The sequence below is a fragment of the Opisthocomus hoazin genome, chromosome 7 (assembly GCF_030867145.1).
Source record: "Opisthocomus hoazin isolate bOpiHoa1 chromosome 7, bOpiHoa1.hap1, whole genome shotgun sequence".
In the NCBI taxonomy this organism is placed as follows: domain Eukaryota; kingdom Metazoa; phylum Chordata; class Aves; order Opisthocomiformes; family Opisthocomidae; genus Opisthocomus; species Opisthocomus hoazin.
Genome location: NC_134420.1, coordinates 17,687,119 through 17,711,839, shown reverse-complemented (window position 1 = coordinate 17,711,839; position 24,721 = coordinate 17,687,119). Strand labels below are relative to the sequence as shown.

Sequence of the window (24,721 nt, the reverse complement as noted above, 5' to 3'; positions counted from 1 at the left end):
AACACAATCTCTGAACAAAAGACAAATGGTACAAATCTGATGACCAGGGAGAAGCTTAAAGTAAAACAGCCTGTTATCACCAGAGAAAACCAAAAAAACTCCAGGACAGCAATGTGTCAGTTTAAAACTGATATTTAAATACTATTTTGCATATGAACTGGCTCACACTACATAACTTCCAAAATGTGGTGAAATAGCACGCCTATGCAAATTCACAGCAGGACAAACACTAGCATGGCAAAAATTGCAAAGGTCACATTACCAAATACATCCAGGAACAAAAACAGAGCCAGTAAGAGGGCAAATAAATTTTCAAATCTTAGTACTCTGCAAGCTAGGCAATAACAGGAAATGGAAGAAAATGCACATTTGAGACAGGCTACTGACACTATAATCACAGCTAATTCTTTGTTAAAGTTAGGGAATGAAGTCTTGGAGATTTAATTCCTCCTAGGATAGACGTACAGCTACACTGGGAACAAACCAAAAATTCTTATCAAGTTGAACACTGCCTCCAGCAGTGGCCATAAATCACTTGAATTCATTTTTATGCTGGAAAGAAATATAATTTCAGATTTTCACTAGAAGAAGTACTTAAAATAATCAAAGTGGAGGGAGGCCCTTTGCTGTTCATTTTAAAATATGACTCAGTTTCACCTCATCTCCAGTCTAGTAACTCGATTTTTTTAATTTTTTTTTTCAAAACTTTGAACTGCCACAGGCTTGTGGCAAAAAAAGGTAAAATTCAGTTTCTTAAAAAAGTTAATTCACTTATCCTGGCTTTTGCATTGTTATCATTTTTATAGATTTAGTTTAAAAGTTTGTAACCCTCTCCACTGAATGGCAGAAAGTCCTTTTGCTTAGGCCCCTCAGTGCTAATTTGACAAGCATGTTTAGGAAAAAGGATATGAAGGGCCCAAGGTCTTTCTTTTTTTTTCTTTTTTTTTTTTTTCCAAGCCATGCCTGAGCAGGCAATAATCAATTTTTTTTCTGCCTCAAAAAATGACCAGCAACTTACTGCAGCATGTGTTACAATGTGCTGTGTTTTAAATCACAAACAAGAATCTGAATAAGCAAAAATAAAACAATGTTTTGGAGACTGCAGGTTACTCAAGAACTAGCGATGCCCTGACTACTACGATTCTGAAATTTTTTCTGTTTAAAAAAATGGCTCTAAGGTGACAAAATCTCTAAATCTTTAACATTTGAAGACGCCAAATCCCCCCTTTGTTCATCTTCTTTTTATGCCAACATATCTCCACTTGGTTCAGTGGATTTACTCCTGAATTTACTTCCTTACAATTAAGCACAGGAAAATCTCAAGCAAGCTTTCTCTTTCAAGATCAGTGACAGAGTAACTGGGCAGGGTGGGTGGGGAATTTTCTTATTTCTAGCTTTCCCCTTTCATTTGACTTCCTTTTCACACTATGTTAATTGCAAGAATTCAAAGTCAGAAGCTGACACTATCCTTTTTATATAAGTGCTTTGTGCATGGAGAGCTCTTTGCAAGGACCAGACTCTGACCCCAAACTGTGTAAGTGATACATACATGCAGTAGGTTGGACAGCCTTCACAATTGAGGCAAACCTGGCAAAAAGAGTCAAGACTTACACCCCTGAAAGTATCATGGCTGACACAATACTTCTACGTCGTATGTCTTAGCTGGCATAAATGTCTCATGATAATTGTTGGTGACTATACCAGAAGTGACCTAAAGCATTATCTAGTAAGGCCACAAATTTGCATTATCTGCTGTCCACAGTATGAAGTTAAACCAAATACTGAGAAGGGCTCCTAAGCTACAATCACTGTCTATCATTTAAAGTAACAGACACAGAATTTATTCTGTATCTTGATGCTTTCTATTTACCAATCACATTAGCCTTATTTAAAAGACACACAAAACAAAAAGAAACTACACAAACCTAGTCAGTAACTTTTGTTTCACTTCACAAACATACAGCAGGTTTGAAACATCACAGTCAAAACTCAGTGCATTTTAAAACAACCAATTTTAACTGGAATTACTTGCCCTAAAATCTGAAACTGCAGAAATTATTACTTCTGTGCAGCTTCAGTTATTTAAAAGTTTGGTTTTTTCCACCCCCCTTTTATGAAAAACAAAATACAACTTCAGACTTCAATCATAACAAAACTGTATGTCTTCCTTACAAACACAGAGTAATTACGCAGTAACACAGTTGCAGATACAGCATGATTTTGACATTTATGGTAGTCCTGGAAAGGGAACAAGCCAAATGCATCCCTGGCACAGTTTTAATAATTTCAAAAAACATTTGCATGTAACCTTGGCTTACCATCTCAAAAATAGTAAGTAGTAATCTTTTATTTTATCTACCTTCTGAACACCCGTTTTTACCTCCCTGTACATAACTTTGTAATTCAAAATAGGTCTTAAATGAGACTCAAAGCGATAGCTAAATCTCATACTGGCAAAAGGGTAAATTTAACTCCTAGGGCACTGATGAGAAGGTTCTCCTTCTCCACTACCGAAATATTTTTTCCAGCCAGTAACTTGCAATATAACTATCATTAACGCCCATATAACAGACTAGTATAGGTCATCCCTTTTAAAAATTCTTTGATATTTCAATTTTCAAGTTCATCAACAGCCTCCTCAGAAATGCCTGCATTCCGAACAATTCAGCCAGTCTTTAGAATAACCCATTAGTCTTGCCACCCACTTCACACTGACCTCTACCCTTTCCAGGCAATAGTTCTGGAAGCTGAAAGTTACTGAAATAGCATTTGGTAAATATCATTTTGCCAAATAAGACTGTTGGTATTATCAACTGGGTGCGTTTATTAACCTTGCTTTGCCTTTTACATTCCACTTCCAAATTTAGGTGAGGGTGGTGATGAGGTGACGATTGAAAAGGTATAGAGAGGAGATATGGAACCATGCGGCAGCTTAATTTGAGGCATTTTTAAAGGCTCCTCTATCAGTCTGTCACAATTTCCAAAGATGACTAAAGAAAAAAAAAAGGGGGAGGAATAAAAAGAAACCCACACCACCAGAGGGCTGCTGCCTGCAGGAAAATGAAACTGCTGCATTTTAACACTGCAGTATAATTCCACCCGCTCCACGGGAGCATAAATAAAAGCGACCAAGTCATAAATCTTTTGTAAGTCGAACATACAGCATCATACAAACATAGCTTTACTCAGTGACATTTTGTTTGAGATATCGGGGACAAATGTCCCTAAGGAAAGAAGCAACAAAAGTCAGTAAAGCCACAAATTGTCAAAATGTGAAAATGAAAGCAATTTTTCTATTTTATTAGGTAGTTAAAACAACTTTAGTTTTACATTGCACCCCCAGAGATTTTAGCATTTATGTATCAGTATTAAAATAACCAAAAGGAGAAGCTATAGAAGACAAATACTGCATGAAAAGCTATCATCACCTGGACAGACCAGGCTGTATGGTTCTGTCTGTCCTCAGGAGATGAAAATCCAGAGGTACATTAAATAAAATGAAGCTAGAACACTAGCAAAAAAATATATAAATAAATAAATAAATAAAAATCACTAGGCCTAAATAGTAGGGTTATCCCAGGCCTTTCCATGTTGCTTTATATTTCTGAAAAAGTTATTAGTACTAGCTGGCTAATCCTGTCAGTATCAGAAGCGAAGTCGAGTGCTACCTTAGTTTTACAGCAGGGCACCACATGGTGGGGGAGAGAAGGGATGTATAGAAAAAAAGATAAATTAACTTGCCAAAGACTCCACCCCAAGTCAACAGCTGAGCCTGTTAGGGCCAGTGAAGACTACATAGTTATTATTTCTGAATAATCTGCCTTATAACTGCACAATGACAAGAACGGAGCCTGTTTTGTACATGACTTTACTACTTTTCCCCTAAGAAATGACCTGGCTAGGACTCTGCAGTATTTTAGAGACTATAAGACTACAAATACGGACCCAACCCTTTGAGAAGTTGAGTACTTTTAATCCAGTGGGCCTTGAGAGTGCGGAATAATCTTTCACACTAGAATTTGAACTCTACAGGATGAAGCACAAGGTTGGTATTTTGCAATACAAAAAAACCCAAAAAACCCCAACCCTGAAACAAACTCATATATACAAAAAGTGTATAGTGCATTATGTATATAAATGCTCAGCTTATCCACATCTGACATACCATATTGATTTGTAGCTGAGGCACAGTTTATCAAGAGAGCAAAACAAAGGCATAACTGGTACAAGTAAATAGTCAGGTAGAGATAGGGGAGACTGGACTTCTACACAGGGCAAGGTTCTTAGGTGCTCTGGTACACTTCTCCAACCCTCACACAGCCTACACTGCCCTATATCCGCTGCTGCTTGTGCCAGCACATAACAGTGTTGCCCACCAGTGCTACAGGTCCACCTCTGATTGCAAGGTAGACATATGCTTTGATCAGGATCCTTTGCCTTGCCATGTTTTCAATTCCCACCATTTCAAAGAGGAGAAAAAGGCCTCTGACTCAAGTGTTTCTCCCCTTTGGTGGACTCTTCAGAAATTTGCAGCAGAGAATCAGACACTTGAACAGTAAATGTGATGTTAAGTTTGCTATTTTAATTGATCTTTTCATGAATTCTTGAGAAGCGGTCCACAGACCACCTGGTTCCGTAGAGCCACAGGCACCAAAACACTGAAAATTAATAAGCATTGGTGGAGCTAAAGAGGGTCTCGGCTGTAACTCATCTGATGCAATGGTGATAAGAGTAATGGTGATGACAGCATTATGACACAGATCCAGAAACTGTGCCTATACTTGCAGCATTTCCTCTGAGCAGAAAGAGCCACCTGGTAACAAGACAGCAACTGTTCCAACCATGCTAGTAGTCTGGCTGTTGCCTTCCCTATCAAACAAGTAGATAACGGCAAGGACATTTTCTACATCCTGAAGCTTAATGCAAACTGGTAGGGCGATTTCAGTATATGTATATGTGGAATACTAGAGAAGAATAACTGCTAAAAGTATTAAAACATTTGTGTGTCTTCATTTGTCTGTTAGCTGAGCAGACAGACTTCTGCTGTAAGGATGAAAGATAGTAATTTGTCAAATGCTGGGCCTGTATTTTCAGTTTGAATTTAATTCGCTTACAGTATCATTCTATTTTGTGCTCTAATTTCCTTGAATATTCACCGCAGAGATGTATTCCTAGGCTGCTCTTAACTAGAACACTGCCAGAGGTCTGCCTCTGCTGCCACCAATGGGAAGCTTACGCATGGGTCAAACTCCCCTCTCAGACAAACTTGAGCAAGGCCTTGAAGTCACTGGGACTGCACAGATGTAACTGAGCGGGGAATTTCACTAAAGTAATGCCTTCACTGAATCAGAAAAGAACCAGAAGAAAAACGGATGTGATTTCACATATATGAGCAATGAAATAAACCACAGACCCAGAAGAAAAGCAAAATGGGACAAAACCCAGAAACACTAAGACAGATCTTTCTTTGTTGTCGATGATTACTGATTTTAATGAAGCTTTACTGATTTACAGAAGTGGGAAGTTTGGAAAAAAGTGTAGCTTTAACTGGTTTCAAAAGCTAATGAAAAACTGTTTAAGGCTGGTGCTCGCAAAGTATAAGAAATCTTAAAAGCTGTGCCACTCATACCATGTCTTTTCAACAAAACAAATGCCCACGTTTAATAGGGCTATAGCACTTGTGTCATTGCCAAGTTCTAACATAATACTTGGCTTTGTCTCTGGTGACGATTTTTGTACAGACAGGCATTGCAAACACACAAACAGCTCTCAGTCTTCCTCTCAGCTTTCTGCAGGAAAGGACTACTTCAAATACTGCCACTGTACCAAAATGGATACATGGAGGAAATACAGAGAGGGCTCCCTTCTTCCCGCATTCCCCAATCACTGAGCTCAGCTTGCAAACAGAAAGGACCAAGTTCTAGCCTCCATCCTCCCTATTTTGCAGTGCTCTAGCAGCAGAAAGTAGGCAGGACTCCAGCCTACCAAGCTGGCTGGGGATTCCCCCAGCATTAGGGAATCACAATGTGGTTTAGCACCACCTTTTCCTCCTAACTTTGGTGTAACAGTCTTAACCAAGGTGAGGCCAGTATCTGCAGAGTAGCTGCATTCCAGCAATTTCAATCTGCCGTAGCAGCATTTCACGGCCTTCAAAACCAAAAGCAGATTAGAGAAGCTGTGCTGTTTAGGACAGCTTTGCTTTAGCCTGATTTCTTAAGGAAATAAAATTTCAATGTTCAGGCTATCTATCTGTAATTCCCCTATAACACCAGAATATAGTAGCAAGTTTCAACCAAGTTTGAAAGAGCAAGGGAAGTCTCTAATGTTCTACAAATTTCATGGAAAGTGCTGAATGTCTAGGGAAAAAAGGAGATTCAAACGATTGCCCTCTCCCACAATAGAAAGAGTAATTGTGATTTAATCCTTAATGTATTCCAAGAGAAAGAAAAAAAGATGGACAGGCAGCAGAGACTGCTCCAAATGAGGCACACGCATTGCATTCACCTAGCCCAAGGGGCCAGCGACATACAGAGAGAGCAGGAGGCGGCAGAAGGGAATACAGGGTATAAAACTGGAGGAAACAGAGTTCCTTAGTTTCACAGTTCACTGAACAAGTTATGGTCTAGTTGCACAGGATAACACAGAATAGCAGAAGAGTTAAAGTTGGAAGTGATCTCTGGAGATCATACAGTCCAATACCCTTGGCCAAAGCAGAGTCAACTAGAGCAACCTCCTCAAGGCTGCATCTCACCTGTTTCTGACTATATGCAAGGATGGAGACTTTCCAAGATCTCTAGAAGCCTGTGCCAGGTTCAACCCACCCTCACAGTGGAGAAGTTTCTTGCTGTTTTTAAATGGAACTTCCTATACACACACAAAGGCCGAAGATTAGTGCCTTACCATGAAAGGGATCACATGCAGGTAATGTAACACAAATTATCTTTCCTCTCAGTTCACAACCTAGGTAAGATACACGAAATGTGGAAAACAAAAGAGAAAATAAGATGTAAGAGAAAATAATTCTCCAAGGTCACACAGTGCATCAGTGGTACTTTCCCAAAGACAATGCATATGTATATGAAGTGGGAGAAAACCCTAGAAGTACCATATTTTTCAGTATACCATGACCAAAAAAAAAAAAAAAAAAAAAAAATCTATCAGTAATACATGCTCATTTGGAGATAGTCTATTTTCTTGCTTAGAGTATTTCTACCAGCTGTCCTAGCAGTAACCATCAACTTACTTAAAACAAGGCTGAAATGATTAAGCTTGAGTCTTGGAACTGTAACATACCCCACAGTTTCCTGAGAACATCCTCCTAAAGTTTTCATGAATTTGCTGTAGGAGATTGCAGCTGTAGAAAGAACCAAATACCTGTCTAGCATCCTGTAGATTAGGATGCCAATCCTGGAACCAGTTTCCAGCTTGAAGAGGCAAGGTAACTTCAAAGTTTTAAAACAAACAAACAAACAAACAAAACCACAAAACCAAAACCCCCCAAAAAACACCAAAACAAAAAACAGATGACCAGAACTTCAAAAGCAAAACCATACACCAACCCTGTACCTGCTGACAGCAGGTCATCTCAACGTGACAGCCAAGCTACCCATCATTTGCAATCTGAAAACAAGACGAAAGCTTTGGAATAGAACACTGGGAGAGATGAAGAGAATCCAGTAAGGTAAAAATCTGAGTCAAACCCACTCCTCAATTTTAGGGACAGGTCACAGTTATTAAAAAGAATTCACACAGTCACTGAGTGAAACTTATCCAGGGCAAAAGGCTGGCATGATCAGCAATCCAATTCTCATCTGGCAGTCAGCAAAAGACCTGAAAAATATTTAAACGTCCCACACGCATTTCTTACCACAAGGATTTGGAATGTAAAGTCTTCTTTTTCTACTTTAACTTGTGGTTTAATTCAAATGCAATAAAATGGTAGTCTTAGCAAAGTCTTGTGCTAGCTAGCTCAGACTTTATCAGAGGAGGACATTGGGTTTTTTGAAAATAAAATTTAAAAAAAAGGAAATCGTACATCACCAGCTCATGTTTAACTGCAAATATGTTATTGCTGGTCCCTCCTCCCCATAAATTACATTACCATAGGGCAGACGAGCCAACATTATGAGCCTTGGCTACAGTGCACCTCACCCTGGTCCAAAGCAACAAAACAATCACTTTTCCAAGAAGAGCACCTCTGTAGAAATCTAGTGTCTACACTGCTAGCCACAAATAAAATAATTAAAAAAAAAAAAAAGAGTGAAAGAAGATAAAGAGCCAAGCAATTCCATCAACATTCCCTGCTGGGTCAGTATGAGGACCTGGTACTCTGATCTGCAGCTGAAGGACTGCTGTTCAAACTCTGGCAGACTGAAACACAAAGTTCTAAGAGTAGGCTTTAGACAGACAGTAGAAAATTAACACATTTTTGGTCCAGATCAGTTTGTTTCTCCCAGAAACCAGTTCCTCCATTATTTTTGTTCCAGTCAATAGCGCTTTTAATAGCTAAATGACAAGGGCAGTCAGCTTACAGCATGTAAGGCTGAACACACAGAGGAATGACACTGCAAAAGCAGAGCTTGTTAATACGCATGTAATGTAGATGTTATTAAAAAAATATATATTATCACACTGATTTTTTTCTCCCACATTAAGCATATACTGCAAAAGATAGCAAATCAAAATTGCAAGAGCTTCAGGATATAAAGAGAGCATGTTGTTTTGTAAGTAGAAGCAGGCAGCCGGAAGAGCACTTACTAAACGGATACCTGAAAACAGCTTTCCATCTTTTTTCTTTCTTGTTTAGTGTTCCAACACTATGTGGAAATTGTAGGCATGATAATATTTCCAGTGAAGTACTTAAAAAAATATTTTTTTTAAAAAAAGGGTAGTACTTGCACACTCTAAGCCACTCAGTGCTGGCTTCTCTCCTCAGTTGCCCCCCTGCAACCTGCGTTAACCCGTTGACTGTCAATTGATGTTACAAATACTGGCACAAAGCTTCTACCAGCTATAACCTCCTTTTGTCACCAACTGGCAAGTAATATACTTTTTTCCAAACTCCTTAATTATCAAGTCACTGATTATAAATGGGTAGATGTTAGATAAGAAACTGAAGAGCAGCTGTTATCAGTGGTAAGCTACGCAAGGAATGATCCCTTCCAGACTAACCTTACCCCTCCCACCACCCCAAATTAAAAATGTTGACTTGAACAAGAAATTTAAAAACTATTTCTTTTCCTTTTAAGTATGCAATAGTCTTTATGCATGGAAGCCAGAGTAGGAATAGCGGAAGTCTAAAAGGCAGAAACTGCCTGGTACAGCCATGGGATGAAAAACAGCAAGCTCAGCCATTAGGACTTTGTGAAAGAGTTATTTAGGGCAGCTTTAAGGCTACTTTATGTCAGTTGACAATGATCTCTGCGGCCTTCCAGAAACAGTAAAATAATGTTCTCAAAATAAAACTGAGAGAGCTGACAGCTCAAGATAAGTATTCTATTCTACCCACTCCAGCACTGAGTAACTATCCATCAGCTACCTGCACCAGTCTGACAGTTACTCTGCACTACTATGAAGGCAACAGTACCATTTGCAAGAGAACGTACCTGGATTTGTTTATATTTAAACACCATCATTTACCTTGTTTGTCCATATTGCTCTTTATCCTCAGTCTCATGACACACTTCCACTTATTATCCTTTAAAAAATGGTTCCCAAGGTCATTGCAAAAGAAACAGTATATTCCTGTTTATACAGTCCATAGGACAATGGTGATCCCATAGGCATCTATGCCACAAATGACACATTCAAGAAAAAAATGCTTGCAGCTACATCAATAGCAAGTAACATACTTTTATGAAAGGAACTAATACAATTTCCTCTGTTACACTTAAATTCCATTTAAACTCAATTTTCAAAGGCTATGAAGCAATGAAAAAATCTTCTGGGTGAATTTTTTGCGTGGTTTTTACCAGAATTTTATCAGTAATGTTTCTAGTCTGTAAACAGAATTAAAAGAATTAATAAAATAATGAAATCACAGAATGGTTTGGGTTGGAAGGGACCTCATAGACCACCTAGTCTAGCCCCCTGACATGGGCAGGGACACTTTCCACTAGACCAGGTTGCTCAAAGCCCCATCCAGCCTGGCCTTGAACACTGCCAGGGAGGGGGCAGCCACAACTGCTCGGGGCAACCTGTGCCAGTGCCCCACCACCCTCAGAGTAAAGACTTTCTTTCTTGTATCTAGTCTAAATCTGTTCTCTTTTAGTTTAAAGCCATTATCCCTTGTCCCATCACAAACAAAGGATTTTTGTTAGGATTTTTGTCCTCACAAAAATGTTATATCCCTACCCAAAATTAAATGTAGAGTAAGTCAAATGGAACTGGATGAACACTACTAATACGCTCTAAAAACAGCCATTTGAAATTCAGTAAGTTTGATTTGGTCACATTTGTGTGCCTTTTATGAAACCTTTACGGAAAACTTCACATCTTCCAGGGAAGGGTGCTCATGGGAATCATGTCTAAACTGTCCAGGAAAACTAAATTTTCAGTTTGCACTTGCAAACATTATGTTATGTTGGAAGTGCTTGCACAACTATCCAAGTAGAATGCAACACTCTTGTGCAACATCTCCAACAGACTACATTCAAGAGTGCAATTCAAATCTCTGAAAATCGTTTAAGTGCAACCAATCCATAAGTGAGGTAAAGACAGTTGGGGAAAGGAGATAAAAACAGTTGTTTACCAGAAAATGTGAAACAAATAAGGACTTTAAGGAAATTACTATGTACTTACAGACACTGCAGATGAAAATGGTTCAAGTTCATTAAGACCACTATTTACAACAAATTATTCATGTTACCCTACAAATCAGTATGGAAAATGGCGCAATCTCCTCACATTCCACAAGCAGAACGAACAGCATTATTGACTAGCACTGCTAAACTTCTTGGGTTTGTTTAAAACAAAACCAGAAAATTTCTTTGGGATATTTCTTAATAGAACAATCCACAACAAACAAAAAAATGCCACCCTTACCTATTTATCATGGGCTTGACTATCTTCCTACTGAACTTAGCTCAACTTAAAACACTGACTGACTTCACAAGGGCAATTTACAGTGTCTCAGCATTTGAAGAGGAGCACTCCCTGAGCATTCATTTATGTCTCTACCTTTACTCTGCCTTCATGGAAATCTATATCCAGGCTTCCACCTCTTCTTATTTTGAGTGCTACACGTATAATACATTCCTCATGAAATGCCTCTTACTTCAGTGGGCTTTACTTCCAAATTTCTTGTTTCCTTTTCAATTTCTTCTGAAAGCTGGAATTCTTTCACCACCTACATTTGTTCTATATTACCTACCTACTAATTTTGGGGTGGATATCAACATTTATCATCACCACTAGAATTACTGTTTAACTCTCTAATGTATACAAAATTAAAGACTTCCCAAAATACAATGTATGGAGTAAATTTATGGTATACTGAAAAATACTGCAATGTTAGAGAATCCAAAACATACACTGGCTGCTCTACTCAATTTACAAAATTAATTGTAAGAACTCACTTGAGATGCTACATTTGCTCTTCTCAAGGAATCACAGGTTTCCCAGAGATCAGAAAGAATTCCTCTCAAGACGTAAATTCTACTGAGAAGCTTTTTTAATTTCTCCAACCTCTCTCATCATTTTAATGCAGTCCTTCCCACTGTAGCAGCACAAAACAACATTAGAGCGGTGATGGAAAGCAGAAAAGTGCTTGAGCAATGCAAGAACTCTATTTGTGAAATCACTGCTTCTGTAGCTCCTACTGATGTTTGAAACATAGGTATATAAATAGTCATATAGTCCTACTCATTTGACAGTATCTCAATTTTAACAAGTCTTGGATGAGAAAGTTTACTGTGCTTTACCAAGAAAAGCAATCATTCAGTAAGCCTGCTTCTTGTTTCAACAAGTTCATCATAATTTTGCTACTGATACTGGGGTAAAAGACTAATGGCGTGCCTCTACAAAGTTTGCAGAAGGATGGAAGCTAAAAATCATTTTCACTGTAGTTAGCAAAGAGGAATTTGCTTAAAAAAAATAAAAAGAGTGAAAGTAAAAAATGGGATGTCTGAACTATGCACTTCAGACACGTGGCATGGTAATACTAGTTTACCTCAGTCAATAACACAGGTAAACAGTACTTTTGAACAATCAGATCAAAGGTATATAAAGATAAGAAAGTCCAAATCTCTCAAAACTCATAACCATTACTTAAAAATCCATTCAGTTTAAGTCACTATGACATAACCTTTCTTGGCAAAATTTCATTAAGACCTCTACTGCCCAGAGTATTGCTTGCGATATTTTATTTGTACGATTACTAATTAACCATTTAAGTCTTCACAGACTATCACAACAAAAGGGTACAGATTCACTGCTTTGAAAGAAACCTCAAGTAAAATATATATATATGAAAACATTAATAGAATATATACTGTTTTGTTGTTTGTTTAAACAGGCCACATGGGGAACTACAACAATTTACACCTCTATAATGACATATTCATCTAGACAGCTAAATAGAATAAAGCTGTACTCTTTAGATTCTCTCTAGATCCAACACACTGGTTCAGAATTCAAAAAAATTTATCAGCATGAATGAAAAGGATATACCTTGTTTAGCCTACTTACTGAAGGAAACCAGGCTTCTGAGATCACATTGTCTACCAAACATTCCTCAAATAGATCTGAAGCTTTCAATTTCAACCAAATTTGACAAATAAGAAAATTAACAAATTTCACTTTCTGCCAGCATCATGGAAACAGGTGGTTAAGGCTGTAAAGAAACATCCTGTTCAAGCTCTCACTGAATAAAAGGCTATTCAACTCGCTGAAGACCCAAATTTAATGATTTTTGTTCTTATATAACCCAACACCTCACTGATGGATCATATATAATGAACATATTATACAACAAAACAGCTGTAAGTTGTATGGTATACAATGCAGAAAAGGGACCCCCTACAATTTTCACAAAGGCTGATGTGTCATGAGTTTCAAGCAGGATTCATTGTATTGAATGTCTGCAGAACCATGCTTAAAACAGAATGAAAGGAACAAGACAAAATTGATCAGCAACATGATATTTCTCATCAAGTTTATCTCAAAGTGAACTGGGTAACTCCCACTTAGAGCCAACGTCTTATTGCTTGTAGACAAAGCAGCACTTTGGAAATTTCAATTAGACATTGAACCGGTGCCACAGCAAATGATGCTGAAGCCTATACAGTGATTGTCAGATGAATACACAAGAAAACCCTCCAAAACGCTGAAGTCCTTCACAAGAAATACTTCAGTTCCTCATCTTCGCACTCAACAAATATTCACTACAGTCAATCTGAATTACTCTTAAAAGTTTCAAGAGTGAAATAGGGGTTAATGAAGCCAAAAGAAACACATGAACAGAGATATTTGTGGAATAAATGAAAAATAAAGCAAGGAATATGCAAAAAGCTGATTTCACAGAACTAGTGGCAAATGGAGAAAAGCTTCTGTTTCATCTGAAGCTAAAATAGTGCTTCATGATCAGGTATGACTGGAGACATTCAAGGCACACTGTTTCCACGTGTATTATTGTAACATGACACACATCCTCTGCTCATCACTGTTAATTACAACGAAAGCCTCCTATAATTAACTGTAGAAGAATGTATCAATGAAACTTAGATAAACCAATCTTTCCCCACACACCTGTATATATATAGCAAAGATCTTTTACACTGACAGTTCTGTAAAATAATTTTTTGAGTACAGTAACTAAGATTATGCTGCTTCTGCTTCTTGTATTCTTGCAAAATCATTCAAATACAGATCCCCTGAGCTATTCCTCCAACTGCAATAAACAAGATGTGCTCTGAATTCAACCTTTTACGAAAACAAACCATCTTACTACAGTACTCAAATTATAAGTGAAATTCGTATGTTACATTACTAAAAATAATATTCCTTCGTTCCTCTATCATTCCCACTACCAGCAAAGAGCTAAGCACAGACATTTTTCAGCACTGCCCCATGTAGCCCTTTTCCAACTTCTCCAATTACGAGGCCCTAATCCTCTCTTTGTGGCATCAGTCACCCTCAGCAGGCTTGACGCACCAGCACAGAAGGCCACTCATGACAAATTTTGCATGTCCAATTTTGAATTCTAATCAACACTTTCAACAACAGTTGTTACACACCAATTTGAACTGAAAGCTTTTCCGTGTCAGTTTTGCCCACTCACAGCCAGATGTCACCAAGTTCCACTAACGTCCCAGATATGGCAATCAGACATCTCTGTGGGAACCAGTGGGCTGCTGTTAGTAAACACTTCTTTCAGCTATTAAAGTGGCAATCCGTGAGAACTTCGCCGAGAGAAAGCCAATGAGATTTCTATTTACCATTAAGTTCTCCCTCCGTGGCATCCTGTCCAAGTCTGTCCTGAACTATGAACCCACACTCCTTCCCAAAACCCCCTTCTTTTGATCTCATAAAAGCAGGTGAGAGCAATTAATACATTTGTATAACGTTCATGTACCTGGGAGCAAAGCTAGACCTGCCTATCTGAAATAACTTTACAGACTCAAGAATTTTTTATTCAAAATAAAAACAACGGACATGAAGATCACTGCAAAATGGGCAGGACTTTGCAACACAACTTCTACTTTCTATTCATCATTACATTTTGCCAGGTTTTATTTTTCACTATTCCCCATCCCCTTGGGAAGAAAAAAAATATTCCAAGCCATCACCTCCTAATCTTCCAAGCTTTAAAGTCAAGCTCTAAAGGAATGATTACAACCATTATTTTCTTCAGCCATATGCCACTGCAACCCACATTCAAAGTTACACACCATGACAACATCAGGCCCTCATACTGCGCTTGTTGTCCTCTCCCTAAAATGCTGCAGGTTGCCTGCGTACCCTCCAAAATAAGGAGGATGAGGACTAGCTACGTACCATACACTGTTCATGCCATTCTGCATGCTCCCAAACGTGATTAGCACAGAAAATGCGAGAAGACCAGAAGGCATCTTTCCATATTTAGCCATGTATGTTTAATACCGAGTTAGATTTCACCTCAGTGCATTATTCCGTTAATCAAGGGTGGGTATAACCCTTGGAAGGAAGGTAGAGACTGACATCAGCTACTTTTAAGATTTCTCTTCCTCTTCCCCCCACCTCCAGCTTTTACGACACCATGCATTGTGCATTTTACGTGCATTCATGTGTGCAAACAGCAGAGACTTCTCTGTAAAGATCAGTTATATGGTAAAACCGCAAAAGGAAACTTTCATCCTTGTCCAGCTGGTTGAATAACTGCAGAGGCCAACAGCAGCAAGCCTCCAAATACATCCTCTTCTCCATCCACCCCCACATCTCTAATCACTTAGGCGGAAGATAGGAAGATTAGCAGACAGGAAAAAAAAATAACCAAAGCTGCAGATAACCCTTTACGACCACAACATCAGGTTATGAGACATGGAGCAAAAGGTTAACGAAGCTGCATTTTCAGGAATCTCAGACACAACTGTATTTAAAGGGGAGGGAGGGGTGCTGAGAAGGTGAGAGAGAGAAAAAAGGAAATGGTGACGAAGACAAAAATTAATGTCATCTACAGCTGGCTCTTTGATCACTTGGAGTATCCAGCAAAGGATTACCGGCAGAAATAGGGCAGTTTTATTACCAATACACTGCAATTTTTTGGTAGAGAATTTTCATTATCATCATAACAGATTTTAGTGAGAATACAGCTGTAGAAGTAAGGGCTTATTGAGCTATGCAAAGAATAAAGGTGGTAACCAAAACAGTGACAGAGAGCTACCTCTAACAGCTGATACATTGAAGACATCTGAAAAAAATTAAATATAAATAAAAGTCACTTTCTCTAGAAGACAATGTCATCTTCATCCACGTCTCTCAACGGTTGCTATGGGGTTGTGAAGAGGAGGGGAAGGATGGGGGGGGGGGTTATAATCAATCATCTCGGAAGAGCATTGCTTCTTACAGAGAAAGATCTGGATTTTGACTGTGTCCCTAAGAAAATTGCGGACTGCAGAGCTGCTGCCACGCAGGGCAGTGAGGAAGCAGGCAGAGCAGAGGCAGCAGCTGGGGATGGAAACGCCTATTAAATCCTTTAGACAACAGATGGGCAAAGCCCGTCTGGGTTATAAAAAAAAAAAAAAATACACCACAATGCATCATGTTTTATTGTCCTACCATAATGAACAACACTTAACACCCACATGCCCAAAGCAGCCCCCCTATGGGTGATCTTCCCCCTTCCCTAAATTATGATTTCAAGTCTCAATCCACTTTTGGGGGCTCCCAACCCAATGAATTTGCCAGATGCCATTGCTTATTGCACCTGTTACCAAAAAAAAAAATTAAATAAGGAAGACATTTGGGCTTCTTTTAAAGGGTTTTTCTTCCAATTAATGCTCCCTTGCCCTTGAAGTGAATATGTTATCCAAGCAAGCAATAGTAAGTCCAGATCTTGAACGCATTTAGGGGATCTAATTATGTCATGTAGGGCAGAAGCACCTGCTCTCTGCTAATTCCCTCCACTCGGTTTCCTCTTTTTAATATTTCTTACCATTGTTCCATTCAGGAAAATCTGCTGGGGGTGAGTTTCATAAACAAGCTTTAAGAAAAATAATTAAATAACCTCCCCTCCCCCGTCAATCCCTCCTACAAAAACACAGCATAACCAGAATGAATTCTGCTACCGATCCTCTATTTTTCTTTTATTTCAGACCCTACCCACAAAAACCACCAGCCCATCCATCCATATTTGCTAAATACCCACAACAGTCAGTGCCACAGACATACTGTATATATTTCTACCCCCTCAACTGCACCTTAAGGACTACACCCTTTTCAATCATGATGTCATGAAATACTGCTGGTGACTCCCCCACTACCACCACCTCCTCAGTACTACAGGCTGTGAACCTTTCATTTCAATATAATTTGATTAAAAAGAAAATGCTCCTAAGTAGAGCAGTGAAGAAATTGATGTGAAAATTCACCACCAGCAGATCATCTATTTTTTCCTCTGCATGCACTCTGGCTGTCATCAGAACAACACCCGTTAGCAGGAGTAATGAACAGAAAGCATCCTGGGCATTTTTTTTCCCCTTTTTTCTTTTGAAAAAAAAGAAAAGAAAAAAAAAAAGGGAAGAAAATAATTAAAATGAAAACTAAATAAAGGCAAAAATCCACTACGAATATTATCTCAACTGACACAGCAAATGGGAAAACCTGAACCCTCAAATATCCCATCCCCAACACCTCACTGGCTGCTACAGCACCTTCCCCCTAGGGCCAGTGCTGCTGCAAAAGAACCAACCTGTCTGTCCTTTTCCTAGGGTTTTCTCCAAACGATAAGGTCCAACATATTGTGCATGTTGAGCTCCGCTGCCTTCTTTCCCTGTTGATGTCATTTCTACCTGGATCTGTAATTCTGCAATGTGTATGTGCTGATGAGCTGGAATTTCTCTCTGCAGTTCTTTAAATTCCCACTTTGCAGCTGTGCAAGCAAAGCACTCTTTTTCTTTGCTTTAGTCCACTTGGTTGCAGATTTTTCTCTTCCTCCTCTTTTTTTCCTCTCTCTCACGTGCGCGTTTTCTCGCTGGGTCTGCCTGGGACGCTGATGGACGAAGGAGTTATTTTAATGTTCAAAGAGGGGGATCTACGATCCAAGCCCAAGGAGCATGATGCTGGTGATCCGAGCTCCGCACGCCTTGTTCTCTCTAGGAGCTGTTCAAGGGAGAGCCAGAGCTAGAGCAGCGGAAGAGCTGGGGCCTGCAGCTGTGACTGACATCAAAAGCAGCCAATCGCCTCGTCTTCCACGTCCTTCTCCCCTCCTCCTTTCACTACCTTTTCCATCAGCAGCAGTTACTGCCTCTGCCTGCTACAGAGCATCATGATCAATGGCAACAGCAAAGACCTAAGTTTATCAGTTTATTGATAAGGCACAATTAAATATAGTTTAATTTGTATATTATTTTTAGACCCAAACATACCCTTCCCCCTCCCCCCCCCCGCGAATTATACTCCACTATGCAGCTGTACTTCCAAAGTATTAAAGGCAGGCTGAGACCGTGGCAGGAAATAGAAAAGGAAGAAAAAGCTACTTCTGAAAATGAGCTTGAGAAATCCATTAATTCTGTTTGATTCTGGAGGACCTACATCTTCTGTGAGTTTTACCCTTTAAAAAGAGCTGGGGGGGAGAGGGAAAGGAAAAAAGCAAGTCCAATCCTGTAACCACTGAAATCAGTGACAGATCTGCTTTTGAGTTTGATGGGAGCAAATAGACTTCAGGTCCTTAGACAAACAGATCAAAAATGGCATGTCCCCTATCTTAATTAGAAACACAGCAGAAAATCCAGGGATTATATGGTAACAGAAACTGATTCCCAGATCCTTGGGCCTTACAGTAGCCAGCATAATAAAATGTTCACTGTTTCATCCAAGTACTTATGCCTGTGTTTAACCTTCAGAGCTTAAGGAGTTGGATGAAATAAAAGATTCTGCAGATATGCTTCAAGTTAGGCACAAGTCTATGTACTTTCTGCATTCAGGACCATACAACAGTTTCAGCCAGACTCCAGGGCTATCAAGCTGAAACCATTACCACACGCAAGTTCCATTTTTACCTTCTTTTCTCCACTCCACTCTGGACAGAAACTGGTCAAGATATTCTCACCAAATTGCAGCTGAGACACAACACACAGCAAGGATTCTTCAGAGAGGGAAGCCTCGACAAGCCTGTAAAAGAAAGGGAGAGTAAAGACAGGGCAAAACTTGAACAAGCCTTATCATTATCTGTTACTCATTGAGAAAAAAGACTATTTCAGGTTGGTTTGTTTGTTTTAAAGAGGGAAATTTACCTTTTTTTAATACCTGTATCTACAGATAACAGCTGCTGATGTAAACTGGAATAAAATTAGAGATTGGCTCTTTACCTGTGTCACAGACAACACAACTCTACCCGGCAGATTGCAGAGGAGTAACCAGATGAGGAGGTGAGAGGAAACCAGCCCAGCAGACTCAAACCAGAAGCCAATTCGATGCCATTCCACACCCCCCCCCCCCCCGGAAACGAAACCTCAACACCTCCTCTGACCTTCCCCTGCTTTGCTCTCTACGATTCATCTTCACTCACTTCCAGACTGTGCCGCTGCAGCAGCCTGCCAGCAAACTCTCCAACACTCCAACCGCCGCCATTCCTCTGCCTCCCCCTCCAGACGCCCACCCTGGGCCACCACCCGCTAAGACTCCTTCTCTGCTGACAGGACTGGGTCTGCGTTTGTCCAACAACCTCTGCTCCCTCCAGCCCCTACAGGTGTTTACTTTCCTCCCCTACTAAACTCAGCTCCAAATTGCCATTTCTCCAAGCTCCCTCCCCCAAATCTTTCATTAAGCATTGTTCTTCCCCCACCTTACCGCAAGCCCGACAGCCGCTACTCTTCCATCCTTGCTCCCCCTCACGCTCCCACCCCTCTCCTCTTAGAGCCCCAGTACGTCACCTCACGCACCTGAGCCCGCAGTCCCTCACCCAGGAGGGAGAAAAAGCAGTTGGGGAAAACGCGTCGGCACTTCCCCACGCCGTGCTCCCCTCCCCTCCGCCCCGCAGCCCCCGGCGCAGCCCCGGGACCGGAGGGGGGAGGAGGCAGCGGGCCCTGCTGGCAGCCGCGGCGGCGTGGTGGCGGCGGGGCACCGGTCTTCCCGCCAAAAGTGGTGATCAGCGTCTGGGGCTGGGAGGGGGGAAGACTACCTGGAGTCCCCCTGTGGACGGGCGTGGGGCGGGTTCTTGGGACCGGCGGCTGACAGGCCTACGAGACCTGCCCCACGGCCGAGGGGTGAGGCACAGCCGGCCCATGGTAGACACTAAGGGGCAATAGCGAATTACGGAATGTGAGCGTAACTTTCAGAAAAATGGAAAAGACTGTTTATTTGCCTAAATGAGCAAATTATCCACACCACCATATTTACAGTGCAGGGGGTGAATCTCGGCATGGATCTTTACACTTACCATCTTCTTAAATTCCAAGATTGGTATTTTAAAGGGCATTTAATAGGAGATAATGATGTCTGTATGTAGGTAAACCATTTATGAGTCATGGTATTAACAGAAAGGTGAGCAATCAGAAATATTGTCCATCCAAGAGCCAGCTTGTGTATTTTACAGTTTGCTTCCATTGGGCATTGGAGAAAATGAGTTACAGAGCTATGGGTGTTACAAATCCCACCTTCCGCAACAAAATGTATGTCAATTTCACGGCTGGAATAAGATCAGAAAGCTTGGTAACGTTAGAATGATCCTGACTGGAGGATTGGTGAGTTTAAAAAAGGAAAACAAAATGAAGCCACAAAAACCACACATACATACATGCACCACCACCACCACTCCGATTTTTAGTCCCAGTTATTGGTTACTATGATTCCATAGGAATACTCTTCTGTATTTTGACCTTGAGTCCTAAACTATTTTTGGAAAGATGTTTGGACACTTCTTGATTTCTGAATAATCAAATGCTGTTTATTTTATTTGTTCATATAGAGCAAAATCCCATTTATCTGTACCCCTTTGATCTGAAACTCTCTCCTTTGAATCTAGGTTATGTCCCCCTGGTGTGAATTACTTATACAATAACTCCCTCAGTTATTTGAAGCCCTGTTTATCCAAATGTTTTGATGTTCCAAAAGTATTTTGAATAAACAGGGCTCTAGTGTCTTTGGATATATCAGATTTCTTTGGGGATGCATATAGGATGATTTCCCCTGACCTTATTCTGTACTATCTTGTGCTTAAATGAACAGGAATTGTAAACTTCAGTGTGTAGTTAGTGTATTGGCACCATCTTCAGTACTTCTTTCCCCATTAATTATTTTTCCTTCATTGTTCTCATTAAAGGACTAAATCCCAGAAATTTCATTCAAGAAGGACTCTAACACAGATGCCAGCAAAAGTTTTGTATGAGTAAGAAGTGAATTAAAAAAGTAATGATCTAGAATTTTGCTCATTTTTATCATACTTCTGAAAAAAGCAGAGCAAAATTATTTACATTTTTTGGCATTTTTCACAGAATCCCACTGACACTAGCTTGTAGCTAATGAAAGTCCTCATGTTCATTTGTTTTCTTAGATGCTTGCCATTGCCTTTCTTCTTATTCCCATGAGGATCTTAAGGGTCAAGATCGATCATGAAATGATGCAAGAAGCTAGAGGAAAAACAGGTCCATGAGGACATTTTATTCAATATTTTTCACTTGTTCAGTTTAAAGTATTTGTGGAGTTAACAAAAAAAAAAAAGGAAGTGTAAGGCTTCCAAGAAAAGGCACCAATAAACTGTGTAATTAGGATAGAATGAATCAATAGTCTTCTCATGGTAAGAAGAATTCTCATAAAGTAGAAGTTTGTTTCCAATTAGAATAACCTAATAGCTAATACCAATGATAAGGACATGTTAAAGATAAACAGGACAAAAATATTCAGCATTTACAATGTCAGGATCCATTATCTCATCCTGAATTACATGTTCCATCCACATACCTATGGACACATGACACCCCTTTGATAAGTGGTATTGGGAATAAAATATCTGGGGAATTAACTTTATTGTGTAGATACTCCATAATGAACCTAGCCAAGTATTTGAGGGACATTTAGGCATCAATACTGTTGACAAACTCATGATACCTATATTGAGGATGATTGTATCAATCTGCAACATCTCCAAAGAGATGCTAACAGTCTAAAATTGAGAATTTTTCCCATTTGCGTTAGGTATCTACCATCTTCCTAAGAAGCCAAGGTAGACGCTAAGAAAAGAAAGGGTGTGATTTCAGTAGTGGATTGTGTTTTAAATTCTTAGAATACACTCGGAGTTCAGATACTTTCTCTACTAACCAGCAAGTGCTGAGGAACTAGTTGACATTGGTCACTGGAAGACATAGCTTCCACAAAGACTCCCACATTAGCAGCTCCTAAACTGGTCCACATAGTTCAGCAGAGGTATACCATGATGGTATTTAGATAGCCACTTTGGAGATTTTTCTGTTGTTGTTATTATTTTGATAAACATTTTATTACAGGATTCTTGGCATGCTATATATTCTAGTACCTCATTTTTAAGGTTCACCCAGAAAAATGAACTGTTAGCTTGACATCTACATATGATATTTGTTTCAAGCTGGATTAAAGTAAAACCTTGTAAAAACAAAATCAGTAACTGCTTTCTACGGTATTGCTTCCGTGGGGCTGTGGACTCTCTTTATCGCTTCGGAAATATTAATGTCCTTTTCTCAAGCCTGCTGCTGTCATTACCTGTGCCTCACAGAACTGTTAATCTATTAAGAAACAAAAAGCTCTTTCCAGCTTAGTTAAGGCAATGTGAAAACCTCTATGTGAATTTTTTCTCATACACTAAGCTTTGTATTTCATAAAAATATGAATACTCTATACAGACACTTTCGTAGGTTCAGTGTGTGAAGTGTTTGGTTGGGTCTTGATGGAAACCAAACTTGAAACAGTCAGACACTTCAAGGTGAGGATGGCTCTGTGGTAGCTGACCTGTCTTTGAGGTACAAGAGACCAAATATTATACCTCCAGTAGTGCCTATAAACACAAACTTAGGGAAGTCCAGGGCAAGTGTGTGTAACTGTTCCCTGCAGTACTCTCTCAGGATCCAATTGTTTTCAGCTCAGGGACTTTCTGAGCTGGATGTTTCTGTGTGTGCCGTAGTCCTCAACAGATTTCTTTTTCCGTGAGCTTGTTTTTGTCTTGTGTTAAAAACTTGACACAATGACAGGTGGCCAGCTATCTCTTCAGATCATGTGCATACTTCTCAGAAGACAGTGAATCCTAGAGACAAGCAATATTTATTGATCAATGCTCATGAACTCCAAAAAGTAGAGAAAATTATGAGTGAGGCACCATTCTTGAAATCCTGCAGCTGTATGGAGCAGTTCCAGCTGCAAGGTGACTACTCAGGAAACCTAAAAACAGTAGAGCTCAGAGACCAGAGCATTTGGTGGTTAACATGTAGAAAATAGGTATGTGAAAACAGAAACACAGTTTCTGGCTGTGCTTTTCTGTTGTAGAGCAATTCCATGCATTCAGCCTCTGCCACAAAAAGTGTGTGCAGCCTGATCACAAACTGATGGACTACATCATAAAGAAGTGACTGTTAAGCATGTATTAGCAGCTATCATGGATGTTTTATGGGCACTCTAACAATATGCAGTGAAGTTGTCTGATGTCAAATACACTGAATAAAGGAAATTTTCTAGATTTTATCACAGATGGTTCAATGGAACATTCAGACAACATTCGAGAATATCACTGCATTTCTCTGCAGAGATTTCAAGCAGCCTAAAAAGTTTTAACCAGAATGAACAAGTAAAAATGTTAATTCTCCAGACCACAGGAGAACTTTTACCGGAGAAAGTAAGAGGTAAAGTTTGAGTTAAACATGCACTACATATCTGCGTGGCTGGACACACGGTTCCTAGACTGACACTTGGAGCACTCATGTGAACATAGGCAGCACTGATGGCCTTATTCTGCTCCACTCTCTGGCTGAGCAGGATAGAAGTGTATTAGTGAGAAAAAAAAAAAATATATATATATATACATAAGCATGCACAAGGAGGATGCCTCCAGCAACTGGACTTACACAGTCAGCCTGCTCAGTTGCTGGCACCTGCACATACAAGCCCGTGACGCTGACATCCCCACTCCCCCTGCATCCCCTGTGCTCTCGTGCCTAGAGATGCGCAGGTGCTCTCACACCTGGAGCTGGCCCTTAGAGACCCCCTGGCCAATTGCTTCCAAGTTACTTCACCTACTCGCCAGCTGGTTTGGCTTGATCTTGATCACACACTCACTCAGATACCCACACTTGATCAGTCACTGCACCACAGACACACAGGACCTCCAGCCTGTGGTCTGTCTCTGGTTGCTGGAGTTACACGCCTATACACGTATGCGCACAGAATAGAGACCCCCCACCCAGGAAAGGATTAGAAAAGAGTTTAGTAAGAACACAGGGCAGACTGCACTGATCAGGCACAGGCATAGCCAGACAGGCATTCTGATTAGCCAATAAAGTGTATGCAATCGGCCCTTTTTACTTGCTTACCCCTCTGTTTTCCCACTCTTGTCCCTCCCCAAATCACCTAAACCTCTCCCTTTCTCCACCTTTGGTTCCTCCCCTAAACATCCCATAATTAGTCCTGTGTGATCCGGAACTGCTTTTTCTTCGCATCCCGTGATGTGTCCCACTCCTAGGCAGTGAGACCCTTAGTCCAGAAGCGGACTGGGGAGTCCTTGATTTGGATTTCTGCCAGCCCTTGTGCCACTGTGCTTATCTAGGCTTGTGCTGTTGGCCCCTGTGGTGGGCCTGGGAGTCGGCCAGCAGGGTATTATTTGGGCATCTCCCTCCTCTTATTGTCTCTCTGAGCTGCTTTGTGGGCTTTTATCACACAACTTAACATTGTATATGATATGCTGTTGGATAATTTGTCTTTTAACTGCAAGAAGCACTTGGTTTCTTGGTTACAATAGCCTGCCATTTCTACTGCAGGGAGAATTATAGAAATGATCCTCAGACAGAATTTGTCATCTGGAGGCATGCCGTATCTCTTGGAAGATAAGACATGTCTGGCATTTCACACA

The 24,721-nt window shown here is 40.1% G+C and overlaps 1 protein-coding gene across 1 annotated transcript in view; it reads right to left on the bottom strand.

Moving 5' to 3' along the window:
* The window catches only part of BRSK2 (BR serine/threonine kinase 2), a 343,747-nt gene extending 325,916 nt beyond the window's left edge, over nucleotides 1-17,831 (bottom strand). The window contains 1 exon segment of the mRNA XM_075425697.1: nucleotides 17,387-17,831. Within this exon segment, the coding sequence (XP_075281812.1) occupies nucleotides 17,387-17,480 (94 nt within the window). The 5' untranslated portion in view covers nucleotides 17,481-17,831.
* Nucleotides 17,832-24,721: the final 6,890 nt, after the last annotated feature.